This window comes from Symphodus melops (assembly GCF_947650265.1).
Source record: "Symphodus melops genome assembly, chromosome: 13".
Classification (NCBI taxonomy): Eukaryota; Metazoa; Chordata; class Actinopteri; order Labriformes; family Labridae; genus Symphodus; species Symphodus melops.
The window spans coordinates 21,700,699-21,721,589 of NC_136703.1; the positions used below are offsets into that span (position 1 = coordinate 21,700,699).

At 39.6% G+C, this 20,891-nt stretch overlaps 1 protein-coding gene across 1 annotated transcript in view; it reads right to left on the bottom strand.

Moving 5' to 3' along the window:
• Positions 1-20,891, bottom strand: part of camta1a (calmodulin binding transcription activator 1a) — a 292,114-nt gene that overhangs the window by 265,846 nt on the left and 5,377 nt on the right. The window contains 1 exon segment of the mRNA XM_079360272.1: positions 9,330-9,433. Coding sequence (XP_079216398.1) covers positions 9,330-9,433 — 104 coding nt within the window.

A 20,891-nucleotide genomic window follows, 5' to 3' on the forward strand; every position in this document is an offset into this window, starting at 1 on the left:
TTTGTGACATGAGTTTGTGTCTGTCTTCATAGTGTGTACCATTATGAACATGTTGGAAAAGATGGGTTTCTTATGCAGTTGTGCATCTCTCTGAAAACTTCAATTTGTGATGACTGCGTTTGAAAAAGCACCTTTGCAAACACGTGCTACATCCGAAGTGCTCCTTAAGTCCTGGTGAGATTTTCTTTAGGAGCAGGAGTTTTTCATTCTGCACTCCAGACTGTAAAGAAATCAAGTAAAGTACTTTCAACAGAGAAAAGACTGGGTAAAGAGTCTAAACCTGCTCTTGTCTTGAGATAACGTGTCTTATGTAATGGAGCTATACCACATAAAAATGATTGATTGATTTAATTGACCATCAATTGTTTCTTGTTAGATTAAAAAAAGGGATGAATTCGTGTGATTAAGCTGCCTTAACTATTAGGAAAGGAGTAAGGCTGAGTAATATGTGTTTCAAATACAGGCCAGGAGTGGTCATGGAAGAGGCCTTTTTCCTGTCACTCACCTGTAATCTAATTGCCATCTCTCGTGTCTCTGTCACTAAAAAGTTATTAATATTGTTGCCTCCGTATTGTGTGATGTAAGGGGATGAAACTTAATTCCCTTCCCAGGCTACTTTACCTGAGACACACTGCAGAACATCAAACTGCGTCTCGCTCCCCTCTCTCACATCGTTTTTTTTTTTTAAGATATGATGTCAGCCTGAAAAACTTGATTGCACAGGCGTTGGTCCCCGCGCATTAAGCACACCCGCTGAGCAATACAGCTCTGGTCATGAACAATACGTTATCTGAAGTAATGTGCATAATTCAGAACAGAGTAATTTTTTATAGCTTACCAGTTGCAGCAGCGGCCTTCTTGTAAGCTGCAATCTCCTGACGCCGTTCTGACAGAATGTTCAACCACTTTTTTTTGTATTCCACCGGGTACAACAAGACAAGAGTGAAGCTGGCATTAATTTTGTTTAAAATCTCTTTCCATGCATTTTTTTTGTCTTGTCTTGTCAGTGTGATACTACGTATTCTCTTTATTATATGTTTCCTGTGAATGATGTCCTCTGTGAACACTACATGTTCCTCAAAGCTCCAATTTGATTTTCTTTTTCTTTCCTTTCTGGCTGATTCCCTTTATTGCAAACTGGTTGTTCATTTTTATATTTGTTAATTGCTGCTGGTGCATTAGATTCCTTTAATACAACAAAGGCTTATTCTGTGTATCATAACACCTGGGAATTTCGAGGAACTCTTAAAAGATGCAGCAGATCTAGACTAAACAGCTCTCCTAAATCCTAAAGCAAGAAGGAACTTTCTTCCATTAAGAAAGTTTAAATATGTAACCCTCGTGACTTTCCCCAGAAGTTCTTTTTAAGGACAAACTCTCGTCCACGTGGAGATTTCAAACATGTTCAGTAACAAACAAGCACTGGGAAGTTCCAAGAGGATGCTTAGATTATAGACATGAACGCTATATTACAGACTCCTGCCATTCAATTTCCTACGAAGGCTAGTGGAGCAGAGGTATTCACTCATATTATCATCTACTGTCTAAGAAACAATATAACAGTTTATTGAAGCATAGACACACACATCAAATGCACATCTCATTTTCCTTTATCTAGTAAATAAAGTTAAACTCCATTACAAAATGGTTCCGCACAGAAAAATCCTGACCAAGCAATTCACAGAAAGAAAGAAAAAAAAAAAGGTAGAAATCTTCCCGTCTGTACCTGAATGGCTTTGCAGCTCAGTGAACACAGGAGGGAAAAGAGAAGAAGACGACGGAAGATAAAAGTGAGGGGGGGTGGGGGGGTGCAGAGGAAGAGTGAGCTGGAAGGAAATCGAAGACACAAGCTGGGTTCAATTTAGAGGCTTCCCACAGGAGGTGGAGTGACCTGCATCTGCTACAATAGAGGTCATGTCATTTTTTTGTGGATACCCCCATCTTCAGAGGACGCTCAGGACCCCCGCCTCGATGTGCACATCCAGAGGAAAAAGCAAAAGGGTACCCTGTAGCACAGCGGACCCCCTGAAATGACCTAACTGGTGGGTTCCTATTACAACTGCCTCACTACACCATGGAGTCGCAATTGACACTTCACAGTAAGCCACACCGCAAGCAATCAGCAAAGCTATCAAGCTCACAGGAAGTTTCTATGAAGTCGACCATCCAAAAAGAAACTCTGCCAATTCTTTATCTTCCTGTCTTCAATTTTCACCAGTCAAATGATGAAGAAAGCAACATAAAGTATATTTAGTAATCTGTAATTGAGGGGAAACTACAGGCAGATGAAAGTATATGATCACTCCAAGCAGAGGCAACACACGGACATAAATTAGCCCGAATGTTGCTATTAAAAACACTTTGAAAAGAAATAGTGAAAGTTGTCAGTGCAACTCTGCAGCTGAATAACTGTGCCCACAGAGCAGCTAGAATAAATTGTGCAGGCATTTTGCCATCTAAAGCTCAACTGAGTAGTTCAATGAAGAGCTGATATAAATAAAATCTGAACCTTGGTTAAAAAAGATCCCCACAGGACGCTCCTGCACATACTTCATTCACTGACATCTCCTTGGTACCTGTTACTGCAGAAACACTTCGTGCACCTCACCCAGAATATCTCAAATGGAAAGCACCAACAATAACAAACAAACAAACAAACAAACAGATGGATGGCCAAACATGACCTTTAATTTCCACTGACTGCTGCCGAGAAGTGATGAACATTTCTGTCAACATTCGCAATTGGTGGAAGTCATTTTAATTGCTCTACACAGAGAACGCCATGCATGGTAAGGAGCTCAAATCAAGATAAACATTTAATCAAGCGTGACCTTGTGTTTAGTTGGGTGAATTCTAGGAGCACTGAAATCCATAAAAACAAATCGGACAGCATCATGACATGAACATTTATCAGAACTGACGAAGAAGAGTCAAGTTCCAGGAGATTTGAGCAGGGTAGCTATACCACGGATTATACCAGTCCACATAAGTATGCTTTGTTTGTGTTGTTTGTATAGGCTGTGATGTTGTTGGATGCATTACTGTAAATCTATGCAAGAATACTTATTTCAACCGGTCTATGTGTTAGTAAAAAAAAAACATATGAACGGGAGGAGGTTGGTCGTGGTTTCTCTCCTGCCTCTCATTGAATTTTATTTTGTGTAACATTGGTCCGACTTATCTTTTGAAAAACCAAGAGGCAGAATGAGTAAAGGGATTCTTTTATTATTGTCCATATAATACATTATCAAAAAGGATTTGTCACATCCAAATCTGTCAAATCCAGCTCAAAATTGTGCATTCAATTTGCAGTGTCTCATATGAGAAGCATTTGGCTGCTTAGCTTGAAGTGTGAACTTTCTATGCACACACTAACACATTATTTTTATTTTATTTTATTATTATCTTCTTTTTTTTTTGCTGTAGTGAGAACATTCTCCATGGGTGATGACTTTGCACACCATTTAAATAGACTTGAGATATGGGAGTTAACTGTAACTTTATTAGACAGTATAGAAAGGCCCTTTCTTTGGGAAAGATTTACAGGCAGAGCCACTTATTATCCTTTGTACATTAAATTCAAATATTACAGTTAAAAATCTGTAGAGGAGTCATTACTCCTTCCAAAGACCAGATGAATGAATAGAAGACTTAATCTCCCTTAATTATTGTATTTAACAGAGTGCATTGTGTGTGAAATGACGACAGAAAGATGTGAGATAACAAACTGGCATGGAGCAGGTTACCGCTAATTACCACACAAAGCAGTGTCATTAGAAGACCCTGCATCCGCTGTGCTTGTCATTGAAGCACCTTATCGTACAGTGTTACTGACAGTCTCTCAGCTCCTTTAATAACATTTGTTGTGCTTTTTGATCGCTGCTTCCTTTTCTATTACACCGGCTGCCCGGTGAGTCCACTAAGTGTTTCTGCTTGTGCTCCTGCTCTGTCCTGAGCGCTGGCATATTGCATGTAGGCACCATGCTGTGGTGCTGCTGGCGCTGGCGTGAGGCAGAGAGGATTATTCCTGACGACAGGGGCATTAAATGTGTAGCGGGCCGGTGGAGGCCTTAGCTGATGCTCTCTTGTCTGTTTTGGTTCAGCAGCAGTTCAGAAGCAGTGCCCTCTAAGCTGAGCGGGAGCTCACAGCCGCGCGGTGCTCAGAGCGTCGTGCCGTTCATTAAAGGCTGAGGGTGTCACACTAGCTTAGGCCCAGTGTCCTCCATCAACCGAGGCTTCTTTCTGTACTCTGCATTCTCCCATCGCCAAAACTGGCAGATTTTCTCTGTTTGCCACTGTTTTATAATGTCAAATTTGAGCCACTTGTTAAAAGTCAGCGAGGTTTATGCCTACAAGGAGGCAAACACTTGCAGGGTCTAATCCGGCGTGTTGCGTCAGAGAAAATATTGCCCGCACTTGTCTTCAGCACTCCAGCAGCGAGTCACAGTGCTGTCACACAAAATGCTCATAAGAGCTGCAACAGAAGTACAACATTTAAGGGGCAAACTCCCACGGAAAACTCGGACACGCCTGAATAAAATCAGCTCCCTTCTTTGAATGCTGGTTTACCCGAAGGATGCTACTTTTGCTTTGAATACTGTAATAACACACAGCCTGAATCACAGCTCTAAAGTGATCCAAAGTGCAAGAAGTCCATCTTCAAAACAGCACAGGTAAAAATTGCAATTCTCCAGCACACCTCAAGTCCTGCAACCTTCATCGCCCAGCGCAACCAAACATCAGGCTGACTCTGTTTGATCTTGAAAGGGATATAAGCCTAAAGCCCTTCCTGCGTGAGATGTCCTTCTTTAAAAAGATTCTAATCTCGACTGAAATGTCTAGCAAAATAGAGGTCATCGTGTCAGAGCACCCAGCAGACAATAGCACCCGGCTACAGACCTGAGAGGAATTCTGGGAGGATTTGTTTCTCTCACCTGGGAGATATTGGGACATCAATGGCTGAAAGAGGAGCTACACAAACAACATGAAGTGTGCTGTCATCTTGTTTTCACAGATGAGAAATCACAGACGTGTCACTGATTAAGCCATACTATTTTTAAATTTGAATTATGACCCCCTTTTGTGTTTCTTTCAATCATATCGTGTTTTTTTTTTTCACTTCTCACTCACCAGCACTCCCAGGTACTTCCCACCCATTGTTAATTCAAAAGCTGATAGCATATCCGTTCCCTGCACGCCGCTCATAATTCAATGACGAGAGCACCATTCAACCTTCTAAACTCCCATCATCCCCCTTGACTGTTGATTCGATTGGTTTATCTAATTTTCCAGTAAATGCTTGAAATGTATTCCTGCACACCTTCTTCACTTGAAGCTACACAAGGGAATCAGAAAGAATGGGATAGAAATTAATAGTTTTTGCATTAGCTTCACTTCAACACACCAGGCACCACCAAAGCTACTACAAATTCCAGATTCAAGTTTCCGAGCACAAGTTGCATCCTTGATTATCTCCACATAAAGCGCGATGAAGTTTGCACCTCTTCATGAATTAAACAGAAAGAGAAGCATCCCAGGTTTGAACCGGGGTGAATAATGTGCAGCTGCAAAAAAAAAAGTTTGCAGGACGCTTCAGTGGAATCTATCCCATCGAACAGGAGGTGCAACTTTTAGTGTTCGAGATCGATGCCCACTTCATACTACACACAATCACACAACAGAGACATTCATCGCAAGTAATTTAAAGGACACTTTTGAGTATTTTTCAACATTTAACTGTGAACTCTGCACAGCAGAAAGTGGAAGTTTATCTTTCAGAAATGTCCACTTTTCAAAAGATCGAGCATTTTGCCCAATAATTACTTTAAAACAGAACAGTCTTGAATACTGATAAAAGAAAAACCTCAGTAGGAAATAACCTACTGGGTTAACAATCACTGGGACACTGGTGAAAATGTAAATAAAGGGGTGTCAGGAGTGTTGCCCTATGTACAGAGGCCATTGTTCTCCACAAGTCGAACCCATGTCACACCCCTCTCTATCTTTCTCCTAGATCTGACTCTATCCACTGTCCTATCTCAAAGCAGATGCATAAAAAGCAACCCAAAAAAAGGAATTAATTACTTTGCTATTCTCTGATATATTCAGATGAACATTAAAAAAAGATAGGAAATGTCATGTTCAAACTCATAAACTGTTTTGTTTTTTATTTTCAATTTGTTGCCAATTTTTTTCACGTTTCCTACAAAGTCTCAATTTGTTAATATGGCTCGTAGCTAATTGCAAATTAAATGTACAATCAAAATAGTCGATTACATAAAGATAAAAGCAAACGTGAAAAATTTAGTTTCCTGGCAAATCAAACCGACAGCAAATAGATATTAAATCACATGATCGTTATCAATAAGGCTGCAATTACTCTTTTTTATTTAAAGCCATAAAAAGTTTGTTGTGAACACTGAGTCAACAAAACGTGAAAAGATATCACACAAGAGCATTAGCAGCTCCAACCTACCAGACTACTTCGATTCCTTGAACATAAAAAAAAGGAAATTAGTGCATTAAGCATGCTGAGCAAGTGCCAGAAATATGCACAGAATTGATGAGGTGTCACTTTCACTAAGAGTCACCCAAACGCTCCGACAAGAGCCTATGTGATCCCTCCCTTCCTGCCACCAATGAGGCACAAACACTCTGATTTGCATGGTCTGCATAAAAAAAAGGAAGAAAAAAAAAGAACGTCCTTGATTTGGGGAAAGGTTGCCTTGCTCTCTACAACCCTGGAAACACGACCAGCATGCAAACCCTAACACTACGAGAAACATCTCTTTGGCTTACTTCTCCAGTGTCCTATGAGCACGTAGAATATCAACAAATCTGCATCCAGGTTACACATCATGGGGCTTTTCCTGAATGAGCCTCTTTTGATTACATTTGGTAATAAATGACACGGCATGCTAACAACCTTCGCCAACAGCATTTGATCCCCCCAAATGCCTGGATTTACACTTTTAGATCAATTTCAAAGTCATGTTAATTAATTTAGACTGCTAGCAGCACAATGCAGGTCAGACAGGCCAATCAACTTACAACATCAGCCAATTAGAAACACACCAGTGTTAGATATTTTTTTCATAACCGGGGTGATAGTGAGCTAAATATGACAGATGGAGACTGAAAGTGATAAGAAACCATCCGTGTAGTGTATCCATCACCTCTGTAATTTTTGTCTCGATCAGTGTCTCTACAACAGATACATAAATCCCTTCATCTTTAATCTAACAATAAAAAGGCAGTGTAAAATAATATCTTACTGTTTGTCAATGACAGATTGTTTTTTTGAATCTCCTGTTCCATCAGAGACTGTCTGGGGCCTTATCATCTGGTTGTTTTTCACTCAATTAACTTTCATCACTGCAGATGACTATATTTAAATGGTCACAATGTGTTAATCAAAAGCATGGATGGCCGCTTTTCGCATATTGGTTTTAAGATTTGTCATGGTGTGTGTTTAGGTCTAATTACTAGCAGTAATTCTCAGATAAGAAAAAAAAAACGTTTTCATCTACCAATAAGGGCAAACTCAGAGTGATGTATTTATCAAGCTGTCTCCTGAGAAACAGAACAGGTTGGCGAATGAATTCAGAAGCAAATGGAGCAGCATACAGTAAGTCTGGGTTGAAGAAATGCACAGCAACATGTTTCAGACTGCAGTATGTGTTTGTCTACATGTGTGAATATGCTGTGCACAAATCAAATAGGAGAAGGCTGAAAGAGAAATGTCTCCAAAGAAAAGATTGATTAGATTAGATTGTTTTGGGATTAACTCCTATTTGTTGTGGATTTATTTCGTATTTTTGCACTGCATAGATTGTAGGATAAAATAATTAACGTCTTCCACATGCCTGTACTGGATTAAGATTGAAGAAGCCCTAATTAATTCTGCAGTTTTATTTTTCCAGGAGATTCATTATTCCAATCTGAAACATAAACTCCACAAACATCAAACAAGACAAATATTCTTTTAAGTAAATAAATATGAGCTAAAAAAAAACATATTAAAGATTCAGGCCTTCAGGAAAGGAAAAGGAAGAAACCAAAGCAAAGAGCTTTGTGACGTAGTCTTTCCAAAGCGAAGCATTTTATGGATTTGACTTTCAAGGGAGGAACAAAATGTAAAGTGGTGTGTTTATCTCCCTTAATGTGATGCAAATTTGAAATGTGAGACACCTTGAGCTTTCACGGCGCCCATGTTAAAAACTGTTTACATCGAGAGCCCCTCATGATGCTTGCTAAATAAGGAAGCGGGGAAGTTTTCTGAATAAGAGTCAACATGCTATTGACATCAACCTTGATTTATGCCAAACACGGTTTCCTCGCAGAATGAGTCAATAGTAAACACAAACTACAGCGTTGGACAGACATTTTACAAGTGGCTCAGTTTAAATGAAGATATAGGGAGTACAGCATCTGCTACTTTGTGTCTTATTCTAAAATACAACCAAAGAATCTGGTGAATCAGACTACCCATGCAAAGCAGGTGGCAACCATACGTCTATAAGAGAGAACTTTTATTATGTCGCTGAAATGCAATATCAGAAGAATCTTGGCTTCACACCAAAACAATATATTTATAAAGATGTATTTAATTTGTAGCAAAGGTGGTGGGGAGTGCTTTTGAAACTTCACTTTACATGTCATAAATAAATCACACCAGATTTAACACAAAATAGCAACATAAAAGATTAATAATTCCTGTATAACTTTGAATCACCACGACGTCTGCCAGCGTCCCAACACCGTCCTCTTCCTCTCTTTTCCTCTTTCTTTTTTTCTCAGGAGAATTCGTTCTAATATTTCTTCATTGACTTTCATCGACAAACTTTGTGTTTTAACAGAAATGAAGCACACAGCACTAAGCAGGGCAACCAGAGTGAGTGCTGTCAGATGGCGCCACCAGAGGAAGGTTTCCAACTGTTGTGGCACAATGTGCACATTTCTTTGGTTTAAGTTTGCGAGCCCTCAGGGACCCCCTGCTGGTCTGGGGCCAGGAGCCGTTGCCTGCCTAGCCTGTTGACAAGCAGCGCCTCTGGCTACGTGACATAACTAGATTTACTTAATCAACATAATACATTATGTGTTTTGAATTATGTATTAGTATTATATCATAAGTTGCAAGAAAACAGTTTGACCTGCCAAACCATGTGATGCCTATTTCCCGACATCAACTAACTGTCTATCTACCCCCCATGTCATGTATTTGAGATCTTGACAGTGTTTTTGACAAAGATATTTTGTGGGTCATGACTTTTGAACCCTAATGTGAGGCGGATTGATACGAGGTTTGACATATTGAGCAGTGGCCTTACCTCATTAGTGTTCCACCGGTGTCTCTCCTTTGGCAGCGAGGTGCATTTTGGTAGACATTCAAGCAGCTTCTTGGGCAGGTATATTTTCAAATGTCCATGTTCATCTGCAACAGGAACAAGACAAAACAGAATATTTAGCCCGGTGCTCATTGACTGGCTCATCTCCCTCTTTATCAGTCTATCAGTCTCTCTGCAGCAGAAACGCTGACAGGAAAATAAGTATTCCCCTCTGAATTAGCAAAATTAATTCAAGAACAGAATATTGCATACATTTTACTTTGTGCTAGGCTAAATCATTTTACTGTGAAATGCGTTCTATCAGGGGAGTTCACCGGAAATTTTTCACTGTCAACTTGTAAAGGCTGTGTCGATTCATTATTTAGACACAATAAACACCCTTGAGTGATTTTATAGTGTACGGGGATTTAGCATGGGAGTCTGTGTGCTGCACGCCACAATGTGGTTTATTATTCAGGGAGATAATGACAATTACCAAGCGCAATGCTTACATCATAATGCATGTCCTTCAATCTATAATTTACATTTCATATTGAGTTCACAGGCTTTAAAAACAGTAAAACAGAAAACAGTAAAGATGGACGGACACATATGAATGTTGGTCTCATTTTATGGCATCTGTTCAAACATGCAGAGCGCTTAAGAGAGACTAACGCATGTTGAATTTAAAATATAACGAATTATCCGATTATAGTCTTAGAGTGTGTTTTTTTTTTATCAGAACATCAGATACAGGCTTAAGTGGAAATATTTGCAGTGATTATGATTAGCAGACAACAAGAGAATAATCTAAGCAAGGATCTTATCATTACCAATGAGTATGAATGCAGAACCACAGTGTTTGTCAACAGTGAGATGTCAGAGGGAAAACTGGAGAAAAAAATGACTTGTGAAAAATAATAAATAATAATCATAATAATAAATCAGGTGTATCAACTTAAATAAGGTCAGTTTGGGTGAGTTGAATGGATCATTAGAGACATCAAGGAGAGAATTATACTAGATTATGTCATCGAGGAAATGTTTCCCCAACATTTTAACAAAGTACACATTATGAGTATTCATCTTGTTCATTAATGTTCAGGCCATTCCCATCCCCAGCTTACAGAAAATAAGAGGATTTAAATGTCTTTTTGTATACAGCAGACCTTTAATGTATTTACAAACTGTACCACTGCATAAACTGAATGCAGATTTAGCCTAGGTAATGTTCAAGCACATGCAAATGAATCTATCATCCAGTTTTCATGTTAGTGCAATGAATGTAAATAAAGGTGCTAAAGAATAAATAAAGCATTTATTTGGAAAGTAATTTAGCTTGAAAATGAATTACTTCTAGAAAGCAGCATTGTTTAACATTTATAGGAACGTTGGTTAGGAGAGGAAGGGAAAATATAGGCAAGCTTAGGGGGAGAAAAAGGAGAAAAAAGCCTGAACGTGAATGCTGACTATGGATCCCTGGGGTAGTGGTTCAATGGTTGACTATAGAAAAAATATGAGAAGAAGTTCAATCAAAGCAAAATACGACTTTAAAGGAAATACAAATAAACCGAGCAGTGCACTTGATTATGAGGATAAAGGAAGAGAGTGTGGAGCTTGTTGTACATCAGAGCAAGAGGAGAGTGCTGCAGCCCAGAAACATCCATATGGAAAATTCAATGGGAATGAACACAGTGGGTCCACAGAGATGGAGCTGGCTCCGAGCCTCTAAGTGTAATACGTAAGGTGGAACATCATCGCTCCCAAAGGAACACAGGGGTAGATGGGTAGTATTTGCCATTTCCATCTGTAACTACAAATCTGCATGTAGACTCTGTTTTTTTATGCGCTGCACAGGTAGCTGTAACCATTCGCTTTGCCCAATTAAGAATCACATACAGCATCTGCTCCCAGGTACGACCACAGCGGTTTCACTGTCAGAATTGGAAAACACGCTGCAACTGAATGATCAGAGAGGTACCAAAGAAAAAAGGAAAGGTGTTTTTGTGAGCAGATGTGTTGTTATATTAGAGACATCTTGGCTTTCCGGCTTCTTTGGAGCTGCAGGAAGACTGCTAACAGGAGCTGAATTAGATCGGCCAACAAATGAAGCATTTGTGTCCAGTTTGTTCTTCCCTGATCATAAACTTCATTTAGGACATTATAGTCGCTTAAGGTGTTAGATGAATGGACAAACATCTGATACAAAAAAAAACTAGCAAGAATTTAAAAGTAGCATTACTTGTTTCGTTGGCACCCGACCCCTCCCCCTCTGTGCTCCCTCAAAAGCCACGCCCCTCACATACACGCACACATGCTTTGAGCGTGGGCGCGTGCATGCGTATGGTAGACAATGAGCAAAGGACAGGGACGCCTGATTGGTTCATCAGATCAACACCTCATGGCAGACACTGTGTACAAGCTTACAGCTGCTAAAGATGACAGATTTTCATCTTTCCTTTTTCAGAGCACATGATTTATTAATGTCTGTCAAGACCTAAAGAGAATCTCAACCAAAAAGTTAAAAAGTCAATCCTGCCTTTAAATATGTTAAAATGTGCTAAAGTTGAAGAGAGATAAAGGTGCTTGACTAGAGCTGAGTTAGCTATAAATGTGCAGCTGTTTCCACTAAATCAATAATAACGTGTATTACAAAATATATATACAGAGTTTAACAGGAGCTGTGACAGGAACAAGGACAAGCAGTAATAAGACAATCTTCATAGACTGACACACTGATTCAACAGCTTATTTGTTATGTGTGAAAATTAATAAATTGATCACAAGCTCAATTTCAATTAACAAAAAAGTGTGGCTTGGTTTTGTAAAACAAATGTTTGTTTGTTTTTTCTTCCTCACAATGCCGCACAGCTAACAGACAGGAAGTGGGATACCACAAGTACTCCCTTGACTATCGTGTTCATTCATTGTTTTCTAATATCCAAAGCATTCACATTGAAGAAAACAAGGGCTTAGCCTCATGGAAAAATGAGCATAGTGGTTGAAGTTGCTCGCTATCCCCTTTGGTTGGCTTTTCCATGTAAACAATTTGATTTCTGCTAACGGATGTCGGTAATCTTAAAGTGTTTGAATAAACATCAGTTAATAGTTACATTACACAGAGCACTGCCACCACTTTAGCTAGATTTAGCTGAACACATTTATGGAAAACAAAGGGTGCATGTAAACCTTATGTGGGAAGATGTGATCAATGTCTACATAAGTTGAACAAAAAGGTTACTCTTTTAATGTATTATTGGTCCTATGTAAACAATGTGCTTATACACAAAAATACAAAAACAGTTAGTTTGGACTCCTGTTTTTTTGTCTTCCACTAAAAGGGTGAGAAAGAGCAAAGTCCTTCAATATGAAGCCCACTCATAGACAAAAAATTCATAGCAGATCCTCTCACACACACACACACACACACACACACACATATATTGCCGACTTCCATCCTACAAAATGTGCTCTGAAGATTTTCTCATTGCAACCGACAGACAGCAGTAGCAGCCGATATGTATGGCAATCTGTCTGTGCACAGATTATTCAGGATTCAATGTTGCCCCCTGGCACAGCCTCCTATGACACCATTGAGACAGAGCTGAATTGGAATATGCCTCAAGTATGTTAAGGATTTTCTCACCGAGAGAGACGAGATAGAAATCTACCGTAGGAGGACATGTCTGTTCAATCTGCTGCTGGCAGGCAAAGAATACTCAGGATTAGAATATACAGCGAGGAGGATCTTGACAAATGCAAGAAGATCTCTCACTTGGGTTTAATGATTTTTACAACCTTATAATTACACCGGTCATTGCACAAACTCTCTGTGTACAAAGTATTATATGCTCTACAACTCTGCCTGCCATGGATCCGTTTGCCATGCAAAACGCATCTCAGTTGAGTATGCTGTGCACATGAAAAGGGGACCCGACTGCAACATGCATTTTACCTTGAAATGCCACTCTTGTATTTGTCAGCTAACAACCCCCCAAAGCAACAGAGCAACCTGTGTAAACCCTGCAGGACTAACAAGGTGTTAACTGGGTTTCTCTTAATCCTCTAACCTTTCATGGACGCCTCTGAAATCAGGTTACAGCCAAAACTGGGCTACTGATCAGATTACTAATGTGCATGTAAACACGCTGAGTGCAGAAGGACATAACTGTGCTTTGAAGTTATTCTCACTGGAGTATACAGCAGACAGTTGTGACATCAACACATTTTTTAAGCATAACTTTTTCCTTATCAAATATCTATCTTAATTGGTTTATACTTACATTAAGAATAGGAAATTTTGTTCTCAGCTGGCGAGCTAAAAACTCAATTAAAGAAATGTGAGCTGCTTGCATACAAAGATTAGTGTTGTCTGAAATGTTCTAATCTTACACTGTGGGGCCTCTATTGGGCATAAATCAAACTGCCTGTTTAAGTATCCTTGGCAACTTGAGACTTCATCTTTTTATCCTACACAGGTTTACATTTTAGCACATTGTGTGCATCATTAGAGGAGTTATGGAGCAACATCTTTTTTGTACAGGCACATTCACAAAAACCATTCTAATGAGGAAATTACACCTTCAGAAAGTACAAGTCAAACAAGATCATGTCTGTTGAGATTTGACCTGAAAAAACCCCAACATGCACCTGGCTGCCTCAGGGCTCCTCCTCCACCCCGTGCAAATTCCCTCACAGTTTGAAACCCCCCCTACAGCAACATACCTTTAAGCATCTAATTTACAATTTTAAATGATCTGAAACCTCTGTAAGACACACAGTGCGGTGAGAATGCTTTGTAAGGCACATTCAATTTGATACTGAACAGAAAAGCTTTATGTAATGCCCGACCTTCATGGGAATTTTTCTGATCTGGTGGCTGATATAACGACAAAGCTGAGAGCGTGATGACTCCAGCTCTTAAATAACAAGAGCATTGGGGGTTTTTTTGCATTAGATGTTTTTTGTAAAATAAGATTACATGAGTATACCGATACATCAGTGATAAGTCCCTATCAACTGGAAACCATTGTCTGACTGACACATCTCTGTACAGCTAGCTTAAAGTGCTAACTATCTGTATGAAATGACGAGAGTGCATTATCTTTCTATCCATACTCTATGATTACCATAGAGAAAAGGCAACCACGTACAATCTTCATGTTAGGCCAAGTCATTTACCTGACCTTAATCCAACTGAGCATGTGCTTCTCTTTCTGGAGAGCAGACTGAAGGCAAAAAGGCCCAAAAAGCAGGCACAAAATAAATATGGCTGCAGTACAGGCCTGGCAAAGCATCACCAGGGAACACGCCAAGTGTTTGTTGATGTCTATGAATCATGGACTGCAGACAGTCACTGAATGCAAAGGATTTGCACACTCACATTTAATATAATGAACGTCTACTCATCAACTTGCTTTAAAATATTTATCTAGACTGAATTTTGAAGTTATATATTTCACTGGAACATTTTAAAAAATGTTCAAACGTTGCGACCTATTCTTTACCTTTCACAGCTGAATTATGTGCAACTATAAATGCTGCATTTCTACTCCGAAACTCACTCATGAAAGATTCAAAAGAATCCAAAGGCCTTACAACAGTATTTCTCTGCTCATTTTCCTATTTACCACTGATGACATCCAGACCTTCCAAGAACAAATGTTTTGGAAAAGGTCCAAAATAAAAGTTATAAATAATGTAAGCATGAACATGAAGGAATGTTAATATCTTGTACTTTTAGTTCAGTTTAAACTGTGCCTAACGTGCTTTAATAATGTCATAATGTCAGATTAAAAGACTGTACTTTTTTAAAGGGGGCGCAGCTCTAATGCAGTCTGTTATAGATGATGTGGACAGCTATGAGTGGCTTATGGATAGCCAATTAAAAGACTTTGTTTCACATTTGAGTGCAGTCAGAAGACAATAACATAGATTTAAATCTCATTTAAATCTCTGCGTGTCATTTGTTCTTTAAATCTGCTCTGTTAAAAATACAATATCAGAAAATGAAAAACTTAAACATGGAATTTTCTATTAATGACTAAATAACCAATACCATTTGTTTTCACCTATTTTCAATTTGAAGTTTAGATCAAAAACAGGAAATTAAAATATTAGCCCTTGGCAGAAGTTGATATTTCATTTGTCTTGTTTGAGTGACTCGGTGCAGGTGTTGCACTGAGCATGCAGAGAATAACATGCACAGTGCTCATTGTAAAGTGATGTATAGCACAACTGAAAAACAGTATAAATCCTCTTTGTGGGGCTTCATCTGTGATGATGTGAGATGATCAACAGTTTGAAGTTTATAAATGGCTTTAAGTTGGAAAGAGTCTTGATTGACTGACACACCGAGGTACTGGGGTGCATAATGGCATAAACAACACTGGCTAAATAAACTGAGTTTATGAAGAATCATGGACACAAAGCATTAATAAACATTACACTGCAGATCATTTTTCATCGCTGATCAACCACCACCAAGAAGATTGATATTGTTTTTAAGCTGTGCGATATCACATTGCAATGAGCAGTGTGCGCTCTGGCGACTTGCAATTCTCTGCTCGCTTTTCTTAGCACTAACTAACACCTGCACCGAGTCACACAAAAAATACAAACTGGATATAAAAATCATCTTCAGTCTGTGGCACGTTTTTTCATTTTCTTTGTTTTTTTTCCCCCTGACATATAAAATAAAATATAGAAAATGAAACGTTACATGTATTTTATATTAGACTAATAATGAAATTCTAATTTTAGTGAACTCAAAAGATGTGGAGCCTGTGGACTTGTTTACAAATAGTCTATACACGTAAAAGGTATCTGATACCTAAGTGCAGCCTGTAGTGCATTTACATCAGATTATACAGAGAGAGATATGGATGACAGGCCTAACTGCTGTCATGACTCAAACAGTGCACACAGTGTGCTTTGTGCTTTTAAATAAAGCATGTTTGAGATGTGGTTCAGAGTTTTTCTACTCTAATCTGGGACTCCTTGTCTAATTTAAGAGGGACCTCTTGTTTTTACCTCAATAACATTACTTATGAGCCTCTCAAAGAACACAAAGGTTGGACTCAACATCCCTGTTGTCGAGTGCTGAGGCTTCTTCTCCACAACAGTTCACTCTCATAACTCTCAACGCTTTGTTCTTTCAGCAGCTATTTATCTACGCTAATAATGTTTCAGCTGCTGTGTGTCTGCTGTTCCTTCCAGCACTGTGAGCAAACCAAAGAAGTATTTCTCAGTAATTCAAGATCTGTCCACTGTGGCATGGAAATCCACATCATGTGCATCACTTAAAAACAACTGACAGGGGAAAGGCTTGGAGATCTTTTTTTTTTTTTGGAGATGGTTTACAGAATGTAGAAAAGCTCTTGCTAATAAATCTGTCTGATTTAATCAGTGCGTAAACAACAAATTACCTGCAAAAAAATATTGGCTTTGAAAATGTAAATCTGGCTCTTTTTAAAAGCCAATCAAAGCCAGAGAAGAAGTGCACTTCTTTGCATTTCCCGTGGATTCCGTGTAAGGTTTAATATGTATTTTGGAGTCCAAACAGGAGGCTTAATGACTGCTTGTACGTTAGCCAAGAAAGGGATACACAGAAAACTACTATTTGGTTGTAAAACACTAAAGTGCAAGACAGGCTGATAGCAGAGCTTGTTACATGAGAGGATGTGCTGAGCTGAGCTGGCACGCTGGAGCCAATTACATTCTGGGTCTTGATGAGCGAGCTCACATACAAAGGGCTAAACAAGGAGAGGAGCTCAATTCAACTCAAGGCTACAGGTCTGCAGCTTTCATGTTGCAATCGCCGGTCATTTTTGTGCAGAAATGAGGTAGCCTGTGCATGCACCTTTATCACACCCTCCTCTGTCAAACGGGGATAAAGATATATATTTCTGTGTGCTGATGTTTGGATTATCACTGATCCTGGCTGCTAAGCAAACACTTGGGCCGAATTTAAGGGTATCTGTCATGCTAGCTTGCTCCAGCCCCACCCTAGAGACGAGAGCGAGGGTCATGAGACTGGAAAGGCTGACAAAAACAAATCTTTAATCAATATCTGAGCCCTGAACGCAAAACCCCCTCTCTTCCGTCTCTGTCTCAGAGCGCTCTGGGAGTGACAGTTTTTCTTTTTAATCTGTGCCCACATTGTGGAGAAATTGCAAGCTAATGTTTTGGCTATAGATCATTCAACAAATCGCTGCTGGCGGTGCATATCCAAAGTAACAGTTTGAATGCATTTTCCACAACAGTTCAGTGGCTAATATGGCTTAAGGATATGAGGAGCAGTGTAACAGTATCTGTGCTGTTTGCTGCTATACCTGGAACATGAGGGGGCTGAATCACAGAGGAGCAGGCAGACTTGTGGATAAACATTTGGCTCTCATCTACGTCCAGTAAGAAGTGCTGTGAAACTGAATTAGGCCCATGGCAATGTCTGTTATCATTAGGTTGGATGACGGCCATCCACTGGGCTGGACCGAAAAAATGCCCCTAAGAGTTTAGCTCCAAAATTAGCCCTGTTAGCCAAATGAGCTTAGCTCAGACACATTTCAGTGAGTGGGGTTACAAGTTTAAGAAAAAAACAAACACCCTGCTTCTTCTTGTGCACATAAATTCCATCTGAGCAACAAGTTCTCAGTGGCACTGAATGATAGTGGATGGAGTCAACAAAACTCTGAAGCTATGCAAAGAGGAGCTTGCTGTGATGCATCAACATTCTGTCGGGAAGCTCCAGAGTCCAGCAGTTTCACATTTTAAAGTCATTGTGTATTTAGCAGACTGTGAGTGCACACTCAGTTTAAGTTAACTGCACTGTTAACTTGATGCCGAATGTCCAGTTACACCCCTTCTACTCACTAATGACGTCTGTTACCACAGCTTCATTTTGAAGAACACTGACTTTCAAACGTTTAATCCTTGCATTGTGTTCAAAGAATAACACTCATACACTTATGCAGTCACAGAAACAGTAGAAAAAATCACTTAATATACTTAAATCATTGTATTTGCATCAGCAGGGGATTTGAGAGAAAGCATGCAATTTCCTCCAACAAATGTGAAATTATAGCCGGTGAAATGCTGAGAACATGATGAGAAATATCACAAGTATCTGGATTCAAATGTTCAGCTGGTGTGTGTGTGTGTGTGTGTGTGTGTGCATGCTCTAAGTGTAATAAGGAGATGTATAGGAAGCGAGATGTCAAACCAAACCAATATGAGAGAGGACTTTAAAGCTCAGTGTAAAGGCAAAGGTGCAGCGGCAGGTTCACACGATGAAAGCGTTTATAAGGTGTCGACGGATGAATGAGACAAAGAAAGTATGAAAACAGAAGGTGGTCAAAGGACTCAAACTCACACAGCCACGGTGCAGTGATAAACTGACGGCATGCTGTCAATTAAAAGCGATCTGTTTGGTTGTGAGGCATGGAGGGGGGGGGGGGGGGGGGGGGTTGAAGATGAGGAGGGAGTTAGGGCTGTTTTAACCGGCAGAAGTCTGTTGCACTATTTACAGTAATCCCTGTAGCCTTCATTTTAGGAGACTTTCCTGCGATTTAGTAAGGCCTGTAAATTCTTGCTAACGTCGCTTATCATATTCAGCCAAAGGTCATGACTTGCAGGCTCATTTAACATTTTTAAAGCAAACATTAATCAGTCAGAAATGCATGATGTCATTCATTTAACAGCGTTTCTTTTAAACAGATGGGAACCAAAAAATGCAATTCCCTTTTGCTGTGTGTAATGGATTACTTTTTGCCGTATTTTTCCTTTACTCATTTCAAGGTGCTTTACACTTGCAAAATGCTATTACATTTGCACAGATCTTGAATATCTTCACTATTAATTTCACACTGAATCTACAAGTAAAAGTGGAGATATTTGGGCTCTGAGTAAATGGAGCATTTGATTAGACCAAAGTCTCATGAGGGAGATCCTGAGCTGAGCTTTATTACAACAGAGTACAATAAGAGCAGTGTCAAATTTCCCCGGCAGTAATAGCAACGACTGCCCACAGACCAAGGGCCGGTTTCCCCACAGCCTGAAGGCTCCTGATGGGGACGTGTAGAGGCGTAGACTTAAAATAGCCATGTGTTAGTGCAGGACTGGGAAACCAATTATCTTTATCATTTGGCCTATAGCCCATTCGATAACACTCAACCATACAGTGAAATTACTAACCGCCCACCAGCAACAAAAAGTCTTCCTGAACTTCACGATGGTGTTGCTATGCTACGGCAAACGACAGCAACAAAAGGATGAGCGTTTGACCTGCAACTCTCACAGCAGCTGTTGTAAAAGACGAAAAAGGTGTTTCCCCTCCAAGTGAGAAACATTTAGAAGAATGCACACACGATTCTTGAATTAAGCTTAGGATCTTATTGAATATTGGATCTTCTGTATTATCATCACTAACACATGAGGGGGAGAGAATAAAGCCTTTTTCTTTCATTTAGATTAAATTAGAAATACATTTTAATGACAAACATAATGCCAAACGAATCTTCTTTTCTTTTTCATCAATAGAGAAATAGTCTTCATTCACTAATATTAACTTACTTAGCTGCCCAGTTGCAAAAATAGCTACATATCAGTGTTTGTTTGTTTTCTACATTCTTGCAGTACACTATCCACTCTTGGTGACTTCAGCATCATTTTGGTTATATTGTATTCAAAAGTCCTCAGCAGTAACTTTAGAAATGAGTTTGTTTTTTTGTTGTTGTTGTTTTTTTTAATCAAAAATCTTTACTTTACCTAAGTGGTTCAGTTGACAACTATCCAAAACAACTCCCTTGAAAGCCAGTATGTGTAAAATAAAGTGTTTAATTTAATCTTTATCTGTGACCCTAATCCATGCAGCAATTAAAGTGTCACCACGAGGTAATTAGAAAGTCAGTTTGGTTATATACAAATGTAATGTGTTGGGGGTTTTTTGGGGGGGGGGGGGGGTTTGCGGTGAATGGGTTGAGTCTTTGTTTACTTTCCAGTTTCACTCTGGACTCACTCTGGCTCCATGTGGTTATTATGGAAAAGCATAATAAGGGAAGACTGTCAAAAAGTCAAACAGCTAAAAAAAAAAAAAAAAGAAGTCCAGGCCTATTACTGGAAGTTCAACAAACATGCACACACGGTTAACTGCCTGCAACAAACTGAAAATGACTCTTTATGTGTTCTCAGCCCTCACCGAGCTCAGCCATCCATAAAAATCCCATCTCAAGGAGAGCAGAGGTGAGGTCTCCCCCCCTCGCTCCCTCTCTCTGGCTCCTGTTCTCTTCTACCTCTTTCTCCCTTTTCGCTTACACATGCACACAAACAAAGCCTCTCCTTCTGTGTCATAACTACTCCCACAATTACTCAGACGATTGCTCAGATCAATGGTTTTACCTGCCGTTTTTTTTGGAGTGGCTGTATTCAGCTACAGAGCGTCCCGGCGAGGCAAGAAAAAGCTCCAGGCTGAACGCATTAAACAGGCTGTCTGACACGGGTAAGGGATACTGTAATACCACGCAATAACATGAGGGCAAAAAGCAAGACTGGCAAAACGTGTTGTCAGTC